At 43.9% G+C, this 24,738-nt stretch overlaps 1 protein-coding gene across 2 annotated transcripts in view; it reads left to right on the forward strand.

The window, feature by feature from the left end:
• LOC147100929 (ATP-dependent RNA helicase DDX19B-like) overlaps positions 1-24,738 on the forward strand; it is a 122,357-nt gene that overhangs the window by 56,239 nt on the left and 41,380 nt on the right. For both annotated transcript variants that reach the window (XM_085967545.1, XM_085967543.1), the window contains exons 5-6: positions 20,937-21,029; positions 21,137-21,239. In XM_085967545.1, the coding sequence (XP_085823671.1) occupies positions 20,937-21,029; positions 21,137-21,239 (196 nt within the window). The remainder of the gene's footprint in view (positions 1-20,936; positions 21,030-21,136; positions 21,240-24,738) is intronic.

Genomic DNA, 24,738 nt, shown 5'->3' on the forward strand with positions numbered 1-24,738 from the left:
GAGTAGATTGGGACTCTACTCATTGGAGTTCTCTTCAGAATGAGAGCCGATCTTATTGAAACATATAAGATTGTGAAGGGGTTGGATCGGGTGGATGCGGGGAGGATGTTCCCGATGATGGGTGAAACTGGAACTAGGGGGCATAGTCTTAGAATAAGGGGCTGCTCTTTCAAAACTGAGATGAGGAGGAACTACTTCACTCAGAGGGTGGTAGGTCCATGGAATATGCTGCCCCAAAAAGCTGTAGAAGCTACATCATTACATAAATTTAAAACAGAAATAGACAAGTTTCCTATAAGTAAAGGGAATTAAGGGTTACGGGGAGCGGGCAGGAATTTGGACAGGAGTCTAGGTTCGGATCGGACATGGCCCTGTGGGTAGCGGAGCGGGCCCAGGGGCCGTGTAGCCTGATCCTGCTCCTATTTCATGTGTCTAATTCTGTTAGATTCAGGAGATGGTTCTGTGATAGTAGATTGGCGGTTAGGATCAGATCAGCCATGATCTTATTAAATGGTGGAGCAGGCTCGAAGGGCCGATTGGCCTACTCCTGCTCCTATTTCTTATGTTCTTATGTACTTATGTAAAACTTGGTGCAAGAGCCCTACCTATTTTTTGAAAACAAAGTCAAGACATTAATCCCTATTTTGTCACAAAGTACTTCACAGTTGTAAGTATATTCTCTGCTCTCCCTCCCTGAATATTGCTTCACTTAAGTTTAGTAGCAGGCATACAAAGTTGAATGATGCTGTCATGGTGGAGAATATTTGAGTTTGGTAAATTTTCACATCTAGTGCTGTCCCTGTTTACATTTAAGGCTTTACACTACTAGGTGTATTCTATAGACCACCAAATAGTGGGAAAGATATGGAGGAGCAAATTTGCAAAGAAATTACAGAGAAGTACAAAAACTATCGAGTAATAATAATGGGGGACTTCAACTATCCTAATATAGACTGGGATTGTAATAGTGGTAAGGGCAGAGAAGGGGTAGAATTTCTGAAGTGTGTTCAGGAGAACTTTCTTGATCATATGTTTCCAGCCCGATGAGGGAGGAGGCATTGCTGAATCTGGTTCTGGGGACTGAGGTAGGTCAAGTGGAGCAAGTGTCAGTAGGTAAACATTTAGCGAACAGTGATCATGGTATCATAAGGTTTAGATTAGATTGCTCCTTGTCCTTTTCCATAGCTAGAGAAAAATTGGGCTGCTTTGCGCCTCCCGTTAGCGCCCTGGACGATATGTCCGACAGGGTCAGGGTGGCGTTTTTGCAGCAGCGCTAATTAAAGGCAGGTGCCGGACGGCCATTTTTTTGGGGCCACCTGCCAGCACCTACCCCCTTTCGCCTTCTCATGTGGAGTGCTGGCCGCAATTGGTCAGCCCGGCACTCTTCTTGAGTGCCACGGGCTCTTTTCCCGGCACCCCGCTCCCTGGTGGTCCAGCAGGGCCCTGATGCGCGCTGCGCTAGGCCTCTCCCCTTTAATCAGGGAGGGAGGCCTGTAATACCGTGGTGCTATGTGCCGACGCACGTGGCACTTTTGCACGTAGTGCGAAATATTGAATGGTAGCGCCCCAAAGGGGGCGAGACCGAATTTTTCCCCCAAAATGTTTAACTGGGTGAAGGCCAATTTCAGTGGGATGAGAACAGATCTGCCCTGGGTAAACCAGAATCAAAGGTTGGAACAATGGGCTGCCTTTAAAGAGGAAATAGTTCAGGTACAGTTGAGGTGCATTCCCACTAGGGAAAGGCAGGGCAACTAAAGTCAGGGCTCCCTGGATGATGAAAGAGATAGAGAATATGAAGCAGAAAAAGAGCGCGTATGACAGAGGTCAGGTTGTAAATACATCTGAGATAACCCTAAATATAGAAAGGTCAGAGGAGAAGTGAAAAAGAAAATAAGAGGGGCATTGAGAGGGTATGAGAATAGAATGGCAGCCAACATAAAAGGTAATCCAAAAGTCTTCTATAGGCATATAAGTAGTAAGAGGAGGGGTGGGGCTGATTAGGGACCAAAAAGAGACCTATGCATGGAGGCAGAGGGTATGGCTGAAGTACAAAATGAGTACTTTGCATCTGTCTTCACCAAGGAAGAGGATGCTACCATAGAAATAGTAATGGAGGAGGTAGTGGAGATACTTGTTGAAAGTGCAGGTTGCGAAAGCAGTTAAAAAGGCTTACAGGATCCTGGGCTTCATGAATAGAGGTATATTAGAGTGTAAATTATGATGAACCTGTATAAAACACTGGTTCGGCACCAACTGAAGTACTGTGTCCAATTCTGGGCACCACACTTTAGGAAGGATGTGAAGGCCTCGGAGAGGGTGCAGAAAAGATTTACGAGAATGATTCCAGGAATGAGCGACTTCAGTTACATTGATAGACTGGAGAAGCTGGGGTTGTTCTCCTTGGAGCAGAGAAGGTTGAGAGGAGATTTGATAGAGGTGTTCAAAATCATGAGGGGTCTGGACAGAGTAGATAGAGAGAAACTGTTCCCATTGGCAGTAGGATCGAGAATCAGAGGACACAGATTTAAGGTGATTGACAAAAGAACCAAAGGCGACGCTGTGTAAAAAAGTTTTTTCTTACAAGTTTCAGAGGTAAGAAAAGGTTGGGAAAGTAATTTTTAAAGTGTTTAGAATTTTCTGTATGTGACAAGCTTTGAAGTGTTTGTGTAACCCCACCTCATTGGGAGAACCTCTCTCACCAGTCAGATTGCTTCTGTAACCTCACCTGCAGCTACCATCTGCTTTATCCTAAGGAGAGTCACTGGAGAACCTGGGTGCAAGGGCTCACCTTTGTACAGTGTTGGCCGTGTTTGCAGCACCTCAGTGCTGTCAAACACTGAAAAAGTCATCTGTCAAAAAGAAATGGTGGTGGCTCCTTTAAGAAAACCAGCAGATGACGCATCATCAACTGACGTCACCTGACACCGGCTTTCTCTTAATTGGCCAGCAAGCCAATTAATGAGGGCTTAATGAGGCCAATTGATGCAAAATAGCATCTGTGCGTTGGATGTCGCTGGGGGTGGGACTAGAACCTGAAAGGCAGCAGTCCCGCCCCCAACGCGCCTCTTAAGGTAAGATCCTGGCCTTTGTGTCCTCCTCGCAACTTGCTTCCCCACCTATCTTTGTATCATCAGCAAATTTGGCTACAGTGCACACGGTCCCTTCATCCAAGTCATTAATATAGATTGTAAATAGTTGAGGCCCCAGCACTGATCCCTGTGGCACCCCACTAGTTACAGTTTGCCAACCGGAAAATGACCCATTTATTCCGACTGTTTGTTTTTGTAGTGTATGTACCTTTAAGCAGAACTATGTTTTTGAAGCCCCTGTGTACTGTAGTACCAGTAGTGACCACTCGGGTATATAAGCCTGTATAGCATCTTGTGTAGTTAGTTCACCTCCAGACTTTGTTCAATAAACACTTGGTAAATCAACTCCTGCATTCCGTGTCTCCATTAACACATGGATCTAACAGTGGCGACGAGTTGGAAACGAACTTACCTGCAATTCGGCAGCACCTCAAGGAGATCGATTCCTCAGACGAAGGTCGAAGCAAGAAAAAAAACAAAAAAAAACTGGATTCACCAGCTAAACGGGCTGGTGGCAGGTAGTGCACTGATCCTTCCTGGGCTGCGGCGGGCTGGGGCTCGATCGGGGTGACTGCAGCGGGGCCGGGCAGCGAGTCGGAAAGCAGAAGCAAAGAGAGACAGAAGGTGGAACACTCAGGAGGCGGCCGGTGCTGCAAAGCAGGTCAGCGTTTGGACCGAGCAGAGGGAGGGGAAAGTCCCAGAGGGTCCGCTCCACAACGGGAACGGTTCTCCAAGTAACGGAGAAACTATTTAAAAGATATTTTTAAAAAAATAGAAATACCGCGAAAAGCTGCAGGTCGCAACGGGAACCGCGGAGAACAGCGTTGGCAGCAGCGGCGGGAAAGCGCGGGAGGCGCCATCTTGACTCGGCGAGGAAGAAGGAAAAGCGTGGGAGGCGCCATTTTTGATTTTCAGGATGCCGAAGACTGGCAATATTGCTGCTTTCGATAGTGATATAGAGGATTGGGCCACATATGTGGAAAGAGTGGAGGTATATTGCAAGGCGAATGAAGTAGCGGATGATAAAAAGGCATCGGTACTTCTAAATCTGATGGGCGCAAGGACATACGGGCTGTTACGAAACTTGATCACTCCAGCCAAACCGATGGACAAGAATTTTAAGGAGATTGTTGATACCCTACAGGAGCACTTAAACCCAACACCGCTGCTGATAGCGGAACGATTCAAATTCTTCAGGAGGAATCAGCACAAGAATGAAAGTAACGCTGATTACCTCCCCGAATTACGAAAGCTGTCAAAGCACTGCCAATTCGGGGCAGGACTGGCAGATTCTCTAGGAGACAAATTCGTCTGTGGTCTCCTAAGCGAAGGAACACAGAAAAGACTACTTTCTGAGAGAGATTTGACATTGGACAAGGCTTTCGGTGTGGCTGTATCATACGAAGCAGCAGCAAGAGGAGCTGCAGAGATACAGCAAAAGCCACAGGACTTCGGCACCCATGAAATGACACGGGGTTTCGAGAGATGTTATCGCTGCGGCAGATCCACCCATGACCAGAAGGACTGCTGGTTCAAGGACACAAAGCATGCAGGCAATGCGGAAAGATGGGACACATTGCACGTGTATGCAGATCTAGAAAAAAATCCGCTAACAGTAAAAAGGTCAATAAGGAAAAGTACAGAAAGGTACAAATGATGACGGACAGTAGCTCCGAAGACCAGAAGAGCGATAGCGACTCCGGAAACAAGAGACTAAGCTGTCTCAAATTACATAATGTAATTGCCAAAGAAGATTACCAGACCATTTGGGTTACCCTCACGATAGCGGGGTCCCCAGTCAAAATGGAGCTAGATACAGGATCAGCTCTGACTGTCATAAGTCGACGGGATTACGAGCGGCTATTTCCGCATATACCTTTGAAAGACACATCCATTATCTTGAAGACATATACGGGGCAGAAAGTATACCCCAGAGGGAAAATAAGGGTTCCTGTTGTATACAACGGCAAGGAAATACAGAAGTTGTATTTATACGTTCTGCAAGATGGTGGTCCACCGTTGTTGGGACGTGAATGGATCAGAAAGATACGTTTAGACTGGCACTCCATTCAGGCACTGACGGTGACCAGTAAGAAAAAAAATGATGATGACGTCATACCTGGACGATTAAAAGAAATCTTGGCTAACGCCAAAGAAGTGTTTCAACAGGAACTCGGAACCCTGAAAGGCGCCACCGCCTCAATAAAAGTGGAAGATGCGGCAATTCCCAAGTTTTTTAAGGCAAGGCAGGTGCCATATGCAATTCGTCCAGCCGTCGAGGCAGAGCTGGAGAATTTGGAAAAAGCAGGCGTGTTATCCAAGGTAGATTGGAGCGAGTGGGCAACACCCATCGTTCCGGTAATGAAGAAAACGTTGAATAATGATAAATCTGAAGAACAGAGAAAAATTCGCATCTGTGGGGACTTCAAGGTGACTGTAAACCTGGTTCTTCACACGGTACAGTATCCTTTCCTGAGGATAGAAGATATTTTCGCCTCACTGTCCAGAGGGAAACGTTTCACCAAAATTGACTTAGCACAGACATATCTACAGATGGAGGTTGAGGAGGCCTCTAAAAAGTATCTCACGATAAACACACACAAAGGCCTGTACCAGTACAATGGGCTGGTTTTCGGAGTGGCATCAGCTCCGGCTATCTGGCAAAGAGCTATGGAGCAAGTCCTGCAAGGGATTCCGGGGACTCAATGCTACCTAGACGACATCCTTGTAACAGGAGAAAACGACAACGAGCACCTTGCCAACTTGGAGCAGGTGCTCACGAGGCTGAGAGAACGGGGCCTACGAGCAAATCGCCCCAAGTGCGAATTTTTCCAGAAACAAATATATTGTGGCCATGTCATTAACGAAGAAGGGTTGCGTAAGTCACCTGAAAAAATTGAAGCGGTCGTAAAAAGCCCCCGCGCTTGAAAATGTCTCACAATTAAGGTCGTTCCTGGGATTAATAAATTACTATCATAAATTTTTACCGAACTTGTCAACGGTTCTGTACCCTCTTAACGCACTGCTACAAACGGGAGTAATTTGGAAATGGAGCAAAGACTGTAAACGTGCCTTCCATAAATGCAAAGGCTTGATCACGTCCAGGGAAGTGTTGGCTCATTACAACCCATCACTGCCAATCAGACTGGCGTGCGATGCATCCCCTTACGGCGTGGGAGCGGTATTATCGCATAGATTCCCTGATGGCTCGGAGCGGCCGATAGCTTTTGCGTCATGCTCATTGAACTCAGCTGAGCGTAACTATGCCCAGATCGACGGGGAGGCACTCGGCCTGGTGTGGGGGGTGAAGAAATTCAACCATTACCTACACGGACAAAAATTTACCTTGTTGACTGACCATCAACCCCTCGTCTCCATATTCAACCCTAAAAAGGGCGTTCCCATTATGACAGCGCAAAGGCTACAGAGGTGGTCCCTTTTCCTAGGGGCACACCAATATGACATAGAATACAAAGGAACAAAACAGCATGGGAATGCTGACGGCTTATCGCGCCTACCGTTGCCAACGGTAGAAGAGGCGCCTACAGTGGACCCAATGGAGATATTCCACTCGACCATAGTGGAATGCCTACCGGTGACAAATTCTACCATTGAAAAGGAAATGAGAAATGACCCGACTCTCTCTCTCTCTCTCTCTCTCTCTCTCTCTCTCGAGTCTACGATTTAACGGTGAAGGGATGGCCAGCACATGGCGAACCACTGTTGCCAGCATTCTCGCAAAGAAGAGAACAGCTGTCAGTGTGCCGAGGAACCTTGATGTGTGGATCCAGAGTGGTGATTCCACCCAAACTCCAGGATAAGGTGCTAAAGGAGCTTCACAAGGGGCATCTGGGTGGAGTGAAAATGAAGAACCTAGCCAGAGCGTTTGTGTGGTGGCCAGGTATCGATGGAGACATCGAAGAAATGACCAAGAGCTGTCTAGGATGCCAGAAGGTCCAAAACGCCCCACCACAAGCCCCTCTACATCCATGGGAGTGGCCCTCATCTCCATGGCAAAGGGTACATATCGACTTTGCTGGTCCATTTATGGACTCAATGTTCTTAATCGCGGTGGATGCACACTCCAAGTGGCCGGAGGTAATAAAGATGTCCTCCACCACCACGGAAAAAACCATCACAGTATTAAGGACCATATTCGCCAGGAATGGGCTGCCTGAACAGATCTGCACTGATAATGGACTGCAATTTGTATCCGAAGAATTCAGGAAGTTCATTAAAAAAAAACAACAAAAAACAATGGGGTTAAGCACTACGCGTCCGCCCCATACCATCCCGCCACCAATGGATTAGCTGAAAGGTTTGTCCAGAACTTCAAGAAGGCCATAAAGGCCATGGGTAATGAAGACATAAATCTACAACATAAGGTAGATAACTTCTTGTTTGCATACAGGAATGCAACACATGTGGTTACAAACCAAACCCCCGCCATGATGTTTTTCAATAGAAGACTAAGATGCCGGCTGGATTTGGTCAAGCCAAACGTCAGAAGGGACGTAGAGAACTGGCAATTTCAAAGCATGAATGAAAGGCCAACTAGAACCTTCCAGATAGGTCAAACAGTTTTGGCCCGGGACTACCATACCGAGAAATGGCAGCCTGGAACTATTTGCACACGACTGGGACCGCTGATGTATACCGTGGACATTGGAGAAAGCATAATAAGGCGCCATGCTGACCAGATCATAGAGTCATCCGAAAAGGGACAACCTACACCACAACTCTATATGCCTAGTGATGAAGCAGAGATACCCATAGTATCTACCTCCGATCCGGTGATACTGGAACCAGATGAACCTGACACTGGCATTGAAGCCGAATCGACCTTGCCAAAAGAACCTACTACACCACCGAAACCTACTACACCACCGAGGCGTTATCCGGACCGAGTCAGGAAGCCTCCAGAGAGACTAAATTTGTAATTGATTAACTTCAGCAAATGTGTAGATTATTGTTCTTACCACTCGGGTATATAAGCCTGTATAGCATCTTGTGTAGTTAGTTCACCTCCAGACTTTGTTCAATAAACACTTGGTAAATCAACTCCTGCATTCCGTGTCTCCATTAACACACAGATCTAACAGTTTTCTGTTAGTAAGCCAATCCTCTGTCCATGCTAATATATTACCCAAAACCCCGTGAGCTCTTGTCTTGTGCAGTAACCTTTTATGTGCAGTAACCTTTTATGTGGCACCTTATCGAATGCCTTCTGGAAATCCAAATACAGCACATCTAGTTCACCTTTATCCACCCTGCTCATTACATCCTCAAAGAACTCTAGTAAATTTGTCAAACATGATAAAACCATGTTGACTCTGCTTAATTGTATTATGATTTTCTAAATGTCCTGCTATTACTTCTTTAACAATGGATTCCAGCATTTTCCCAATGACAGATGTTAGGCTAACTGGCCCATAGTTTTTTGTCTCCCTCTTTTCTTGAATAGGGGCGCTACATTTGCGGTTTTCCAATCCACTGGGACCTTTCCAGAATCTAGGGAATTTTGGTAGATTACAACCAATGCATCCACTATCTTTGCAGCCACTTATTTTAAGACCCTAGGATGTAGGCCATCAGGTCCAGGGGACTTGTCAGCCTTTACTCTCATTAGTTTGCCTAGTACTTTTTCTCTAGTGATAGTCATTATTTTATGTTCCTCCCTCCCTATAGCCCCATGATTATCAATTATTATTGGGATGCTTTTAGTGTCTTCTACCGTGAAGACCGATACAAAATATTTGTTCAAAGTCTCTGCCATTTCCCTGTTCCCCATTATTAATTTCCCAGTCTCATCATCTAAGGGACCAATGTTTACTTTAGCTACTCTCTTCCCTTTTATATACCTGTAGAAGCTCTTACTGTCTGTTTTTATATTTTTTGCTAGTTTATTTTCATAATCTATCTTCTCCCTCTTTATTTTTTTAGTCATCCTTTGCTGGTTTCTAAAAATTTCCCAATCCTCTGGCCTACCACTAATCTTCGCAGCATTGTATGCCTTTTCTTTCAATTTGATACCATCATTAACTTCCTTAGTTAGCCACGGATGGTTCATCCTTCTTGTAGAGTCTTTCTCACTGGAATAAAATATTGCTGAGAGTTATGAAATATCTCCTTAAATGTCTGCCCCTGTTTATCTACCGTCTTACCCTTTAATCTAATTTCCCAGTCTACTTTAGCCAACTCTGCCTTCATACCTTTGTAATTGCCTTTATTTAAGTTTAGGACACTAGTTTCAGACCCAGGTTTCTCACCCTCAAACTGAATTTGAAATTCTATCATGCTATGATCACTCTTCCCTAGCGGATCCTTTACTATGAGATCATTCATTAATCCTGTCTCATTACACATTGCCAGATCTAAAATAGCCTTCTCCCTGGTTGGTTCCACAATGTATTGTTCTAAGAAACCATCCCGAATACATTCTATGAACTCGTCCTCAAGGCTACCCTTGCCAATTTGATTTGTCCAATCTATATGAAGATTAAAATCACCCATGATTATCGCAGTACCTTTCTTGCAAGCCCCTATTATTTCTTGATTTACACTCTGTCCTACATTGTAGCTACTGTTAGGGGGCCTATAGACTACTTCCACCAGTGACTTCTTTCCATTACTAATTCTTCTCTCCACCCAAACTGATTCTACATCCTGATCTTCTGAGCCAGTATCATTTCTCACCACTGCACTGATCTCATCCTTTATTAACAGAGCTACCCCACCTCCTTTTCCTTTCTGCCTATCCTTCTGAAATGTCAAATACCCCTGAATATTCAGTTCCCAGCCTTGGTCACCTTGCAACCACGTCTCTGTAATGGCAATCAGATCATACCCATTTATTTCTATTTGTGCCGTCAACTCATCTATCTTGTTACGAATGCTGCATGCATTCAGATAAAGAGCTTTAAATTTTTTCTTTATACCATTTTTACCTACTCTGAAACTATTTGCTGGTGCACGCTTATGTTCGTACGCGCTGTCTCCTCCTGTCACACTCTGGCTATCATTACCCCAATCGCTAGCCTGCACTAACCTTCTCCTTTCTCTTTGACTTTCTAAATTCCCCTTTTACCTGAACCCTCCCCCCACTATTTACCTCTTGTGGCGTAGCTGTGCACCGTTTCTCATAGCAGTTGATATTGATATTTAATGGTTTAAATGGAATATCAATGTGTCCTGGCAGATGTTCTAACTGCAGTTCGAGCCTCTAAAACAAAAATTGCTTAGAGTGTCAGATTATGATCAGGCCAAGTCCCAGCATAATCAGTAAAATCTTAATGCTTTGAACTGGATAGGTTAAAGTTTATTGTTATTAAGAGTAGCTCATTAAATGTCTTTGTTCCCTGAGATGGAATAGATTTAGATTTTTAAAACTCTGCAAAAGTACCACTGTTGCCACTAATTCATCATTATGGTTGTTCCTGCATATATATTAGTTATTTGTAAATATCACAATCCCAATGGTGTAATACATTAGATTAGTGATTGACTGACTTTAGTATTCTCATAGTATTTATATATGCATGTGAAAAATAAGTTTGCTATTGAGAGAACTAGAGAATCTCTTGTCATTGCTCTGGGGTCTGGTACACAGCTGTGATGTATAGCTGCTAGTGTGGCCTGTCCCAATCGACAGTTCCGATGGGCCACAGCAAAAAATCGCATCGACCTCCTCAGAAGACAAACACGGGACACAACCAACAGAGTACCCTTCGTCGTCCAGTACTTCCCCGGAGCGGAGAAACTACGCCATGTTCTTCGCAGCCTTCAACATGTCATCGATGACGACGAACACCTCGCTAAGGCCATCCCCACGCGTCCACTACTCGCCTTCAAACAGCCGCCTAACCTCAAACAGACCATCGTTCGCAGCAAATTACCCAGCTTTCAGGAGAACAGCGACCACGACATAACACAACCCTGCCACGGCAACCTCTGCAAGACATGCCAGATCATCAACACAGCTACCATCATCACACGTGAGGACACCAGGTACATGGTACATACTCATGTGACTCGGCCAACGTTGTCTACCTCCTACGTTGCAGGAAAGGATGCCCCGGAGCATGGTACATCGGCGAGACCATGCAGACACTGCGACAACGGATGAACGGACACCGCGCAACAATCGCCAGGCAGGAGTGTTCCCTCCCAGTCGGGGAACACTTCAGCAGTCAAGGACATTCAGCCTCCGATCTTCGGGTAAGCATTCTCCAAGGCGGCCTTCGAGACACACGACAACGCAAAATCGTAGAGCAGAAACTGATAGCCAAGTTCCGCACTCATGAGGACGGCCTCAACCGGGATCTTGGGTTCATGTCACGCTACATGTAACCCCACCTGACGTAAGGTCATCCAGACTCGAGTCGTCATTGGCTTGTTCTCTCTACACAGATGCGGCCGGACCTGCTGTGATTTCCAGCAAAAAAAAATGTTTTTTCGTCTTTTTTGTTTTTCATACAGACCCCAGCATCTGCAACATTTGACCCCTTGTGACCCCACCTCATTGTTCTTTTATGTAATGTTTTCCTGACTAAACTGTTTGGACACCATTCACACCTTTGATTGCTGTGATTATCTCTCTGCTGAGGTGTGATAAATGGCAGTTAGAAAGATTACCTGTAATCATCTGGCATTATTCTCTGACTATATAAGCTGTGCCTATATGCATCTCTCCACTTCACCTGATGAAGGAGCAGCGCTCCGAAAGCTTGTGATTTCAAATAAAGCTATTGGACTATAACCTGGTGTTGTGTGACCTCTTACATCTGTCCCATTAAGGCCACTGCTTAAGTACTCCTTTTGGGAATCCAGGTAATTGTAGCTACTTATAAATTCTTGATTAGTGGTCCATACAATTGTACATTCCTGCCTCATAGGTCGGAAGAACCCAGGCTGAAATGGTTTTTTTTTTTTAAAAAGGATTGCTTTTATATTTGTAATGAAGCGTGATGTCCAGAGATTGATGGATACACATTAGATTTTTTTTATTCATTCATGGGATGTGGGCATCGCTGGCAAGGTCAGCATTTATTGCTCATCCATAATTGCCCTTGAGATGGTGGTGGTGAGCCACCTTGAACCGCTGCAGCCCGTGTGGTGAAGGTACTCCCATAGTGCTGTTAGGGAGGGAATTCCAGGATTTTGACCCAGCGACGAAGAAGGAACGGCGATATATTTCCAAGTCAGGATGGTGCGTAACTTGGAGGTGGTGGTGTTCCCATGCGCCTGCTGCCCTTGGTAGAGGTCACAGGTTTTGGAGGTGCTGTCGAAGAACAGATACAGGACTTTTTTTTAATATATATGTCACCAATGTTGTATGAATAAATTAGTTTTGAATGCGTACATATTTTGAAAGCATCAAGTGCTCTTTCATATTTTAATGGTTACAAATATATTTAGCTAGTAAAATGCCCTGCTGTGATTACAGCAGTCGACTATTTCACCTTAAGGCCAAACCCGTTCTGCAGTGATTAATTCTTACGCAGTAGACCCATTATAGAATCATAGAATGGTTATAGCACAAAAGGAAGCCATTCGGCCCGTCGAGCCCGTGCCGGCTCTCCGCAAGAGCATTTCAGCTAGTTCCACTCCCCCGACCTCTCTTATACCTCAGGTGTTCCTTGTGTCGTGGCTGAGCAGAACTCTTATGGCACAGTAGAATTCATATTGACCTTCCTACCTTAGGCTTTTGTGTAATACTTTTGTGATAGCAACATTTAATAAGCAAAGTTTGTTTTATAACACTCCTGTGAAGCGTCTTGGGACGTTTTACTATGTTAAAGATGCTATATAAATGCAAGTTGTTACTAAACTACCTGGGTTATGTGTTTAAAGACTACACCTGAAAATTGGGACAAAATGAAAAACTGAAGTTGTCAGACTGGTGAATTTTCAATAAAAATAAATACATTAGGAAATTTCTGGACTGCTGATCAGTGGTGGAGTGAAGTATTGTGCATGGCATATGCATGTTGTGCTGGTATTTGAATTCATTATTATAATGGCTTTGAAAAATAAATTAAAAATTTGTTTGAAACTTGAATTTGTAGAAACTAAGGTGATTGACAGTTGGCCTCAGTTCCTGTGGGCTTGGAGGCACGAAGTGATTCGGGGTTGCCACTGCTGATCCATGTCCAGCTGGAAAGCCCATGTTGTTATCAGTCATGTTGTGATGCCCATCTCTCTCCAACAGTTAAACAAGCTTTGGTGCTCACTCTTTGTACTCACTCATGAAGATTGGCCATTTGGGCAAAGTATTGTAAGGTTCCTATTACCAATTATACATACCAAGAGTCATTGCCTTCAGGGGAGAATGAAGAGGAGACAGAGGCAGAAATAAAGTGGCTATCAAAGAATTTATTGTGGATATGCCTATGTACTCTTCTGCTACAGCTAGTAGATCGGTACTTCAAGGAGAAATGCTGCATGTTTTGATTTAGAAATCTACAAAGGGTTAAAACAAAACTATACAGTGCATGGCATTTCAATCTATAGTGATTTGTTCACAAGTAACAAAAAAGAAAAAATTACTTGCATTAATATAACACCATATTAGCATTTCATGTCCAATTAACTTTTTGAAGTGCAGTTACTATTACTGTATGTAGACAAACAATAGCCACCTTGCATACAGCAAGGTCCCACAAAGAGCAAATTACATAGAACCATAAAAATTTACGGCACAGGAGGAGGCCATTCGGCCCATCGTGCCTGTGCCGGCTGAAAAAGTGCTATCCAGCCTAATCCCACTTTCCAGCTCTTGTTCCGTAGCCTTGTAGGTTACAGCATTTCAGGTGCATATCCAAGTACATTTTAAATGCAGTGAGGGTTTCTGCCTCTACCACCCTTTCAGGCAGTGAGTTCCAGACCTCCTCCACCCTCTGGGTGAAAAAAGTTCTCCAACTCCCCTCTAATCCTTCTACCAATATTTTAAATCTATGCCCCCTAATTTTTGACCTCTCTGCTAAGGGAAATAGATTCTTCCTATTCACTCTATCTGAGGCCCTCATATTTTATACACCTCAATTAAATCTCCCCTCAACTGCTGCTGTTCCAAAGAAAACAACCCCAGCCTATCCAATCTTTTCTCATAGCTAAAATTCTCCAGTCCTTGTAACATCCTTGTAAATCTCCTCTGTACCCTCTCGAATGTGATCACATCCTTCCTGTAATGTGGTGACCAGAACTGTTATGCAATACTCTAGCTGTGGCCTTACTAGTGTTTTATACAGTTCTAGTATAACCTCCCTGCTTTTATATTCTATGCCTCGGCTAATGGAAGAAAGTATCCTGTATGCCTTCTTAACCGCCTTATCTACCTGTCCTGCTACCTCAGGGATCTGTGGACATGCACTCCAATGTCCCTCTTCTTCTACACTTCTCACTGTCCTACCATTTATTGTGTTAACCCTCCCCATAGAAACATAGAAGATAGGAGCAGGAGTAGGCCATTCGGCCCCTCGAGCCTGCTCCGCCATTCAGTGAGATCATGGCTGATCATCCAAATTCTGTACCCTGTCCCTGCCTCTTCTCCATATCCCTTGATCCCTTTAGCCTTAAGAAATATGAACTCCTTCTTGAATATATTTAATGGATTGGCCTCTACTGCCTTCTGTGGTAGAGAATTCCACAGGTTCACCACTCTCTGGGTGAAGAAATTCATAGAAACATAGAAGATAGGAGCAGGAGTAGGCCCTTCGAGCCTGCTCCGCCATTCAATTAGATCATGGCTGATCATCCAAATTCAGTACCCTGTCCCTGCCTTCTCCCCATATCCCTTGATCCCTTTAGCCTTAAGAAATATATCCAACTCCTTCTTGAATATATTTAATGAACTGGCCTCCACCGCCCTCTGTGGCAGAGAATTCCACAGGTTCACCACTCTCTGGGTGAAGAAATTCCTCCTCATTTCAGTCCTAAATGGCGTACCCCTTATCCTTAAACTATGACCCCTGGTTCTGGACTCCCCGGCCATCATAAACATCCTTCCTGCATCTAGTCTGTCCAGGCCTGACAGAATTTTATAGGTTTCGATGAGATCCCCTCTCAATCTTCTAAACTCCAGTGAGTATAATCCCAATCGACACAACCTCTCCTCATATGTCATTCCTGCCATCCCAGGTATCAGCCTGGTGAATCTTCGCTGCACTCCTTCCATGGCAAGAACATCCTTCCTCAGATAAGGCGACCAAAACTGCACACAATACTCAAGATGTGGTCTCACCAAGGCCCTGTACAACTGCATTACTTCACACTTCTCCGGATTGAATTCCATTTGCCACTTTTCTGCCCACCTGACCAGTCCATTGATATCTTCCGCCAGTCTACAGCTTTCTTCCCCACTATCAACCACACAGCCAATTTTTGTATCATCTACAAACTTCTTAATCATGCCCCCTGTATTGAAGTATTTATTCTGTGTAACTCATATGGTTTATTGTACAATATTGGTTTCAAAGGAAACAGCTGTGGAGTTTAGCTTTGATGCTGAGCCTTTGAATTGCAAACACAAAAGCAGCCTTCTTTGAAACCTGTTCCTATTCCCTCATTACTTTAATTAGATTAATTTGTTCATGCAGTGTATTGATTTTCTGTTTTTTAATAAACAGCAGTAAGGGATGTTGACGCTCATTTAAATGCTATTCAAGCTCCTGATGGATAATCTGGAGTGATCGTGTTCAGCAGATCACTTCACTGTTTGCATACCCTGTGTATTAGGCATGGTAGCACCGTGAAAATTTGGAACTGGTCTATTAAATTTATTTTTATGCAAGAAATTATCTGCTCCTTGTAGGATATTGATATAAAATTGTAAGTGAGTGATATGAATATGATTGAACAGTATTTTGTGAGGAGAACTGCAATTGAGGATTCATAAATGAGTAACTAAGTCAGTTACAAAAAAGGAAAGGCTGTGGTGATGTCAATTGACTATTGTAAGGATTGTCACCTGAACTGTGGGATTCTTGTAACTGGCACCTTAGCTGTTGATGACGGGTTTCTTTTCCAGTGATATAGGGCAAGTTTTTAAAAGTTTTAAGAAAAGTTAATGCATCATTAACGATGTATTGCACACCATAGGCCCTGTTAATTAGGAGGTGGGAGCACCGAAACCCAGCAAGGGATAATGCGTCCCTTCATTAATAACTTGGATGTGGACTTCTGTTTGATCCATGCAACCCTATCCTGACGTGCTGAACTGCTGGGATGCAGGACACCAACAAAGTGTCATATCCACATTGTGCTGTTGTCACCAAAGATTTTGAAGACAATATGGCTGCCCCTCCTTTGCTGTCTCCGAGGTAACAAACTTGTGATCTGCCTGATTTAATAATAAACCTAAAAATTATATATACAGCTAACGGGAAATAATTCCAAAGGCAGCAATTTAGAAACCGAAAATGTCACTGCAGCCCTACTATTTGCTGCTAGATACAAATCCATTTATCACCCAGTTGTAAATATGCTTAGAACTCCGTGGACCCTGCATAGGACAGAGCAACATTGCAATTAAAAATATAGCATATTGGTGCCCCCTTGACTCGTACAACAGACAGTTTCTCGCCAAGTCTTCAGATGCTGTTGTGTATTCAGCTGGACTGGCTTTTTCAGCAAGCTACATTTCTCAAAAAATAGTTATAAAAACATGAAGATTTCTTTTATGATCTGAAATTTGATGAAACTTCTTACTCTTTTGAATGGTCTGATCTTCTGTCAGAAGTCTGGAACTTCACTGTTGCTGCCTTCTATTGCAGAATCTTTTCTTGAGCTTCTAGCTGCATTTTCTTTCCTTCCACTTCTGGCCGCTCGATCATCGTTCACACTCCTTTGTTACCCCAACCACTCTGCTGGGTGTCCTCTTTGGCCCATTTAAAAAAAAAAAGGCTCCTTTACTAGGCTGCCTTTGCCTCCCCATGAAAGATCTGCTCCCTCCCACCCCATTAGACCCCCCTCTGCCTTCCACTTCTCCAGCTCCTCTTGCCAGATTCGTCTGCCACTACTTGTCATGTTTTTTAACGTTCTCTTCTCCCACCATCACTCTCCCAGTTGCCACCATTATTCTTTTCCTTTCACCGACGCGTACAAGAGCACGGGCCTTACACTAAACATCCGTAAAACAAAGGTCCTCTACCAACCTGCCCCCGCCACACACTACTGCCCCCCCGATTATCAAAATCCACGACAAGACCTTGGACAATGTGGACCACTTTCCATACCTCGGGAGCCTACTGTCAACAAGGGCAGACATCGACGACGAAGTCCAACACCGCCTTCAGTGTGCCAGTGCAACCTTCGGTCGCCTGAGGAAGAGAGTGTTTGAAGACCAGGGCCTCAAACCCGGCACTAAGCTCATGGTCTACATAGCAGCAGTGATACCCGCCCTGCTGTATGCCTCAGAGACATGGACCATGTACAGCAGGGACCTCAAAGCACTGGAGAGGTACCACCAACGCTGCCTCCGCAAGATCCTGCAAATCCATTGGCAGGATAGGTGCACCAACGTCAGTGTTCTTGCTCAGGCTAACATCCCCAGCATCGAAGCTTTGACCACGCTCGATCAGCTCCGATGGATGGGTCACATTGTTCGCATGCCCGATACGAGACTCCCAAAACAAGCACTCTACTCGGAGCTCCGACACGGCAAGAGAGCCCCAGGTGGGCAGAGGAAACGCTTGACGGACACCCTCAAAGCCTCCTTGGAAAAAGTGTAACATCCCCACTGACACCTGGGAATCTCTGGCCCAAGACCGCACAAACTGGAGGCAAAGCTTCCGGGAAGGCGCCGAACACCTCGTCTCTTCGCCGGGAGCAAGTGGAAGCCAAGCGCAGAGAGCGCACATCAACCCAAGCACCCCACCCACTCGCCCCTTCAACCACCGTCTGCCCCACCTGTGACAGAGACTGTAGGTCCCGCATTGGACTCATCAGTCACCTGCAAACTCATTTTTAATGTAGAAGCAAGTCATCCTTGGTTCCGAGGGACTGCCTAAGAGAGTTTCCCCCACCCCAGAGCATGCTGTTGCATGTGCACACGCTGAAGCTGAAAGTTCTTCCAGTATGTTGTGTGCTGCTTTTCATTTTTTTTTTAAGTCTCTCTCCTACGCCACTCCTCCCAGTCGCTTTCTTCAACCCTGAACTTTCCTTCCGTCCCTAATCTACTACTCCCCTGCACCCTCTTCTCCTCCTGTCCCGATCAGCCTCCATCCACAGGTTCTCCCCCCCAGCCTGCCAGCCCCCAAGCACAACAGCAGAAAAACAAACACGCTTGAACAAAAAAAAGACAGAGATAGAACCATAACAACAAGAACACAGAGAAGTTTGTGCCTTTTTGAGACCTCACTGACCTGGGGCCAGAAATTTATGAACACTTTCCATTCTGCAAAGTTCTCTAACCAAACTCTTAACTGACCTGAGTCTCTGCTTACTCAACGATTAGATGTTGTGGACGTAAGGGATATAGTTCCACCTTAACAGCAGAATAATACATTGGGCAGTACATGGTGCCACACCCCTGCCTTATAAGAGAATGTACCATCTGACTTCCCATGGGCAATGACATGGGTGATCCATTAGCATTGATAAATAGAGTTTGACAGGCCTGCTCTTCCTGGATGTTTTCAGTTACAGGTACTTAACTGACAAGACATTTTGTTTAGATTTAGATGGTACTTTAGAGAGTAGAGATGCAACTGGGCCAAACTGGGTCTTTCAGAGTAAAGAACTAACTGTATCCTGCTCTTCTGGCACGGCACTAACCCCTGCAAAAATGTTTGTGGATAATGATCGTTTGAGTAATTGGGGTCGCACTCCAGATGAATGGATGGATGCTTCAGTCTACATTTATAAACTTGTGCTTCGTTCTCCAGCATAGAGAAATACAGTCTCGTGTTTCAGCATTATTTCTGTTACTGATCTTGTGCATTTTGCTTTTTTAAAACTTTGTGAGAAGGTCATTCTGTGAGGAAAGAGATTTTTAATACTCATAAATAAAGGTTTACAGCAGTATTGGAGCTTGTGGTTTTACAAATTAACTTGATTTCAAGGTGTTCTCCGCCCCCCCCCCCCCCCAACATTCTTGTGAAATTAAAAATTGATCTTTGTTGGATGAGATTTTGTTAATTAATCTTCTTCTGTTATTGCACAAGTAGAAAAATATTGCAAAAGCAAAATACTGCGGATGCTGGAAATCTGAAATAAAAACAGAAAATGCTGGAAACACTCAGCAGGTCAGGCAGCATCTGTGGAAAAAGAGAAACAGAGTTAACGTTTCAGGTCGATGACCATTTGTCAGAACTCAAAAAAGTTAGAGATGTAACAGATTTTAAGCAAGTGGAGGGAAGGAAAGAACAAAAGGGAAGGTCCGTGATAGGGCGGAAGGCAGAAGTGATTAAATAACAAAAGATATGATTGTACAAAGCAAAAGGCCATGGTAATGGGACTAGTAAAGAAACAAAAGATGGGTCTAGAGGAGGTGTAAATGGGAATGGCAGAATCATCAACAACTGCCATTTGAAAAAATAGGGGCAGAGGTTATGATCTGAAATTGTTGAACTCGATGTTGAGTCCAGAAGACTGTAAAGTGCCTAATAGAAAGATGAGGTGCTGTTCCTCGAGCTATGTTGAACTTCGTTGGAACAGTGTAAGAGGCTGATGACAGAGAGGTCACTGTGGGAGTGGAGTGGAGAATTAAAGTGACGGGTGACTGGAAGCTCGGGGTCACGCTTGCAGACTGAACGGAGGTATTCCGCAAAGCGGTCACCCAATCTGCGTTTGGTCTCCCCAATGTAGAGGAAAATATTACAGTTGCTCTCTTGTATTGCATTTTCATAATTTAATCATCTAGAATCATAGAATTTTACAGTACAGGAGACCATTTTCCCCATTATGGTTGTGCCAGCTCTCTGAAATCCACTTGGTCCGATTCCCTTACTCTTTCCCCATACCCTTTAAAGTTTATTTTTCAAATATTTATCCACTTCCCTTTTAAAAGCTATTGTGGGTTCTGCTTCCACCTCAGCTTTTGGTAGGGCATTCCATGTCCTAACAACCCTCTGCGTTATATATTTAAAAAAACCTCTTGGTCTCGACCTTCATATTGTAATGTTCTAAAATTTATGCCCTCTAGTTACTAACTCACCAACATTGGAAATTTTCCCTATTTATTTTATCAGTGTTTCATAATTTTGAAAGAAAGAATTTCTATAATTTTAAACACCTATAAGATCTCCTCTGAACCTAAGCCCCAGTTTCTTTAGTCTTTCCTAATAAACAATTCTTTATCTTTAGATTTATAAAATTTGGAGTGCTATTTATCAAGCCAAGAGGAGAAAGCAATTGATGCAGCATGTATCATGATTGAGAGCTGTTTAACCAAAAGTTGAATTTGGTATCTTCACATTTTTGTTATTAGTTCTGTGCCTTGAATTTGATGCTGCTGAAGGGATTTTCAAGATACTTTTACCATTGCATCAGTAGAGAGTCAGCTTATGCGCTACTTTGAGGAATAAACGATCCTACATGCTTGAAGTCATCCTCATTAAAACTGCAAATTAGAAATAAATTGAAGAAAAATTGTCTTCACACTGATATGCCAACATGGTATGAAAGTTACCAGTGAGGTTATGCAAACAAACCTGCTGTACTTTATTATACTAATCCGGGTCATTGGGTGGGAGTGGAGAAAGGGGAGTGATATAATTTTCCCATAAAGGAAGGAAAATTGAGTGAGTCATCCTTGGTATTCCTGTGTATTAATCAGCAAATTTAAGTAAGAGAAAGCAATCGAAAAGATTTCGTAAATAAACTGGAATTTTTCCTCCTAATTTGTAGGAAAAAAGAACTTCTGCAAGGTGTGTATGGAATGGGATTTAACAGACCTTCTAAGATCCAGGAGACAGCATTGCCCATGATGCTTGCAGAACCGTACGTTTATTACACTTAATATATATATTGGCCAAATGTGCAGTTAGTCATGTGGAGAATGTTACTGTATATATTTATAACATCTTGTGTTTGAATTGTCTTTCCAGCCCACAGAATCTGATTGCACAATCTCAGTCAGGTACTGGTAAGACAGCTGCCTTTGTCTTGGCTATGCTCAGTCGTGTGGATCTCTCCCAAAGGCACCCACAGGTAAAGTGCTACAATTTTGCAAAATAACCAATTCAAGGGAAACTAACATTGTAAAAATTCTTTGATTTATGTTTTTAAAATAACAACAATTAGAAATGTAACAGTTTGGTTTAGAAAGAACAGATTTTTAATTGACCTTGGGCACGATGTTTCAAGGCAGTTAGCTACTCTGTCTCATTGCCAGTTATCCAATTTTAGTACCTATTAAAATAGCTTTCCTCAATATCAGTATTGATCTTCAGTTTTCAACATTACATTGCTGCTTGAGTGATTCGTGGCAATTTTACTAACTGCTACCGCTCCTCTGGCAGATTTGTTTCACAGCTAGAAACAGCTACTGTGTATCCCCCCATTCCAACTGATGTGGTAACATGTAAATGTGAACTGGCATATCTAGGTGACTTGTGAGAATTACCAGTTTAAGTATGGCTCCGCAAGTGTGATCGAATGGAGGTTGGTAATAGAAATTGTTCCTGCTGCAAAAGAAAACCCAGCTTTATATGCCAGTAGTGTACACTTCATTTGGAGGAAGCATTGGCCTATCCCACTATTGTGTACCAGTAGAGTCACCCCTCAGAGGAGAGAGAGAGAAAAGCATCCCAATAATAATTGATAATCAAGGGGCTATAGGGAGGGAGGAACTTAAAACAATGACTATCACTAAAGAAAAAGTACCAGGCAAACTAATGGGACTAAAGGTGGATAAGCCCCCTGGACCTGATGGCCTGCATCCCAGGGTCTCAAACAAAGTGACTGCAGAGATAGTGGATGCATTGGTTGTATTCTACCAAAATTCCCTGGATTCTGGAGAGGTCCCAGCGGATTGGAAAACCGCAAATGTAACGCCCCTATTCAAGACTGACCGGTAGTGGGGAAAATGCTAGAGTCCATTATAAAAGATGTAATAGCTTGGAAAACAGTGACAGGATCAGACAAAGTCAACATGGATTTACAAAAGGTAAATCGTGCTTGACTAATCTACTGGAATTTTTTGAGGATGTAACTGGTAAAATAGATAAGGGAGAACCAGTGGATGTGGTGTATTTGGACTTTCAAAAGGCTTTCGATAAGGTCCCGCCTAAGAGATTAGCATGTAAAGTTAAGGCACATGGGATTGGGGGCAAGGTATTGACTTGGATAGAGAACTGGTTGGCAGACAGAAAGCAAAGAGTTGGAATAAATGTTTTTTTTTCCCCCGAGTGGCAGGCAGTGACTAGTGGGGTACCGCAGGGATCGGTCCTTGGACCCCAGCTATTCACAATATATATTAATGATCTCGAGAAGGGAACTAGATGTACTATCTCCAAGTTTGCAGACGACACAAAGCTGGGTGGGCGTGTGTGCTGTGAGGAGGATGCTGAGAAACTCCAGGATGATTTGGACAGGTTGGGTGATTGGGCAGAAGCATGGCAGATGCAATATAACGTGGATAAATGCGAGGTTATCCACTTTGGTGTCAAAAACAGGAAGGCAGATTATTATCTGAATGGCAATAGATTGGGAGAAGGGGAAGTGCAGTGAGACCTGGGTTTCCTTGTGCACCAGTCGCTGAAGGTAAGCATGCAGGTGCAGCAGACGGTTAAGAAGGCAAATGGTACGTTGGCCTTCGTAGCGAGAGGGTTTGAGTATAGGAACAAGGATGTCTTGCTGCAGTTGTACAGGGCCTTGGTGAGACCACATCTTGAGTATTGTTTGCAGTTTTGGTCACCTTATCTGAGAAAGGATGTTCTTGCCATGGAGGGAGTTCAGCGAAGATTCACCAGGCTGATACCTGGGATGGCAGGAATGACGTATGAGGAGAGATTGGGCTTATACTCGCTGGAGTTTAGAAGAATGAGAGGGGATCTCATTGAAACTTATAAAATTCTGACAGGACTGGACAGACTAGATGCAGGAAGGATGTTCCCGATGGTCGGGGAGTCCAGAACCAGGGGTCACAGTCTAAGGATAAGGGGTAAGCCATTTAGGACAGAAATGAGGAGGAATTTCTTCACCCAGAGAGTGGTGAACCTGTAGAATTCTCTACCACAGAAGGCAGTAGAGGCCAATTCATTAAATATATTCAAGAAGGAGTTGGATATATTTCTTAAGGCTAAAGGGATCGAGGGATATGGGGAGAAAGCAGGGACAGGGTACTGAATTTGGATGATCAGCCATGATCGCATTGAATGGCGGAGCAGGCTCAAGGGGCCGAATGGGCTACTGCTGCTCCTATCTTCTATGTTTCTATGAAAGGAGGGAGGCAAAAAGCAGGAAACTATAGGCCAGTTAGCCTAGCATCTGTCAATTAGGAAAATGCTGGAATCCATTAGTAAGGAAGTAATAGCAGGACATTTAGAAAATCATAATACAATCCAGCAACATGGCTGTATGAAAGGGAAATCGTGTTTGACAAATTTACTAGAGTTCTTTGAGGATGTAACGAGCAGGTTGGATAAAGGGGAACCAGTAGATGTAGTGTATTTGGATTTCCAGAAGGTATTCGATAAGGTGCCGCATAAAAGGTTACTACACAAGATAAGAGCTCACGTGGTAGTGGGTAATATTTTAGCATGGATAGAGGGTTGGCCAACTAACAGAAAACAGAGAGTCGGGATAAATGGGTCATTTTCAGGTTGGCAAACTGTATCTAGTGGGGTGCCACAAGGATCAGTGCTGGGGCCTCAACTATTTGCAATCTACATTAATGACTTGGATGAAGGGACTGTGTATACTGTAGCCAAATTTGCTGATGGTACAAAGATAGGTGGGAAAGCAAGTTGAGGAGGGCACAAAGAGTCTGCAAAGGGATATAGATAGGTTAAGTGAGTGGGCAAAAATTTGGCAGATGGAGTATAAGATGGGAAAATGTGAGGTTATCCACTTTGGTAGGAAAAATAAAATAGCAAATTATTATTTAAATGGAGAGATTACATAATGCTGCAGTACAGAAGGATCTGGGGGTCCTCGTACATGAAACACAAAAAGTTAGCAGCAGGTACAGCAAGTAATTAGGAAGGCAAATGGAATGTTGGCCCTTATTGCAAAGGGGATGGAGTATAAAAGTAGGAAAGCCTTGCTACAACTGTACAGGGCGCTGGTGAGACCACACCCTGGAGTACTGCGTGCAGTTTTGGTCTCCTTATTTAAGGAGGGATATACTTGCATTGGAGGCAGTTCAGAGAAGGTTCACTAGGTTGATTCCTGAGATGAAAATGTTGTCTTATGAGGAAAGGTTGGGCCAGTTATACTCATTGGAGTTTAGAAGAATGAGAGGTGATCTTATTGAAACATGTAAGATTCTGAGGGGGCTTGACAGGGTAGATGCAGAGAGGATGTTTCCCCTCGTGGGGGAGTCTAGAACTAGGGGGCACAGTTTCAGGATAAGTCGTCACCCATTTAAAATGGAGAGGAGGAGGAATTTCTTTTCTGAGGGTCATGAATCTGTGGAATTTTCTACCCCACAGAGAGCTGTGGAGGCTGGGTCATTGCATATATTCAATGCGGTGATAGGCAGATA

This window comes from Somniosus microcephalus, chromosome 25 (assembly GCF_052327205.1).
Source record: "Somniosus microcephalus isolate GS21.2 chromosome 25, FLI_Smic_1.0, whole genome shotgun sequence".
Classification (NCBI taxonomy): domain Eukaryota; kingdom Metazoa; phylum Chordata; class Chondrichthyes; order Squaliformes; family Somniosidae; genus Somniosus; species Somniosus microcephalus.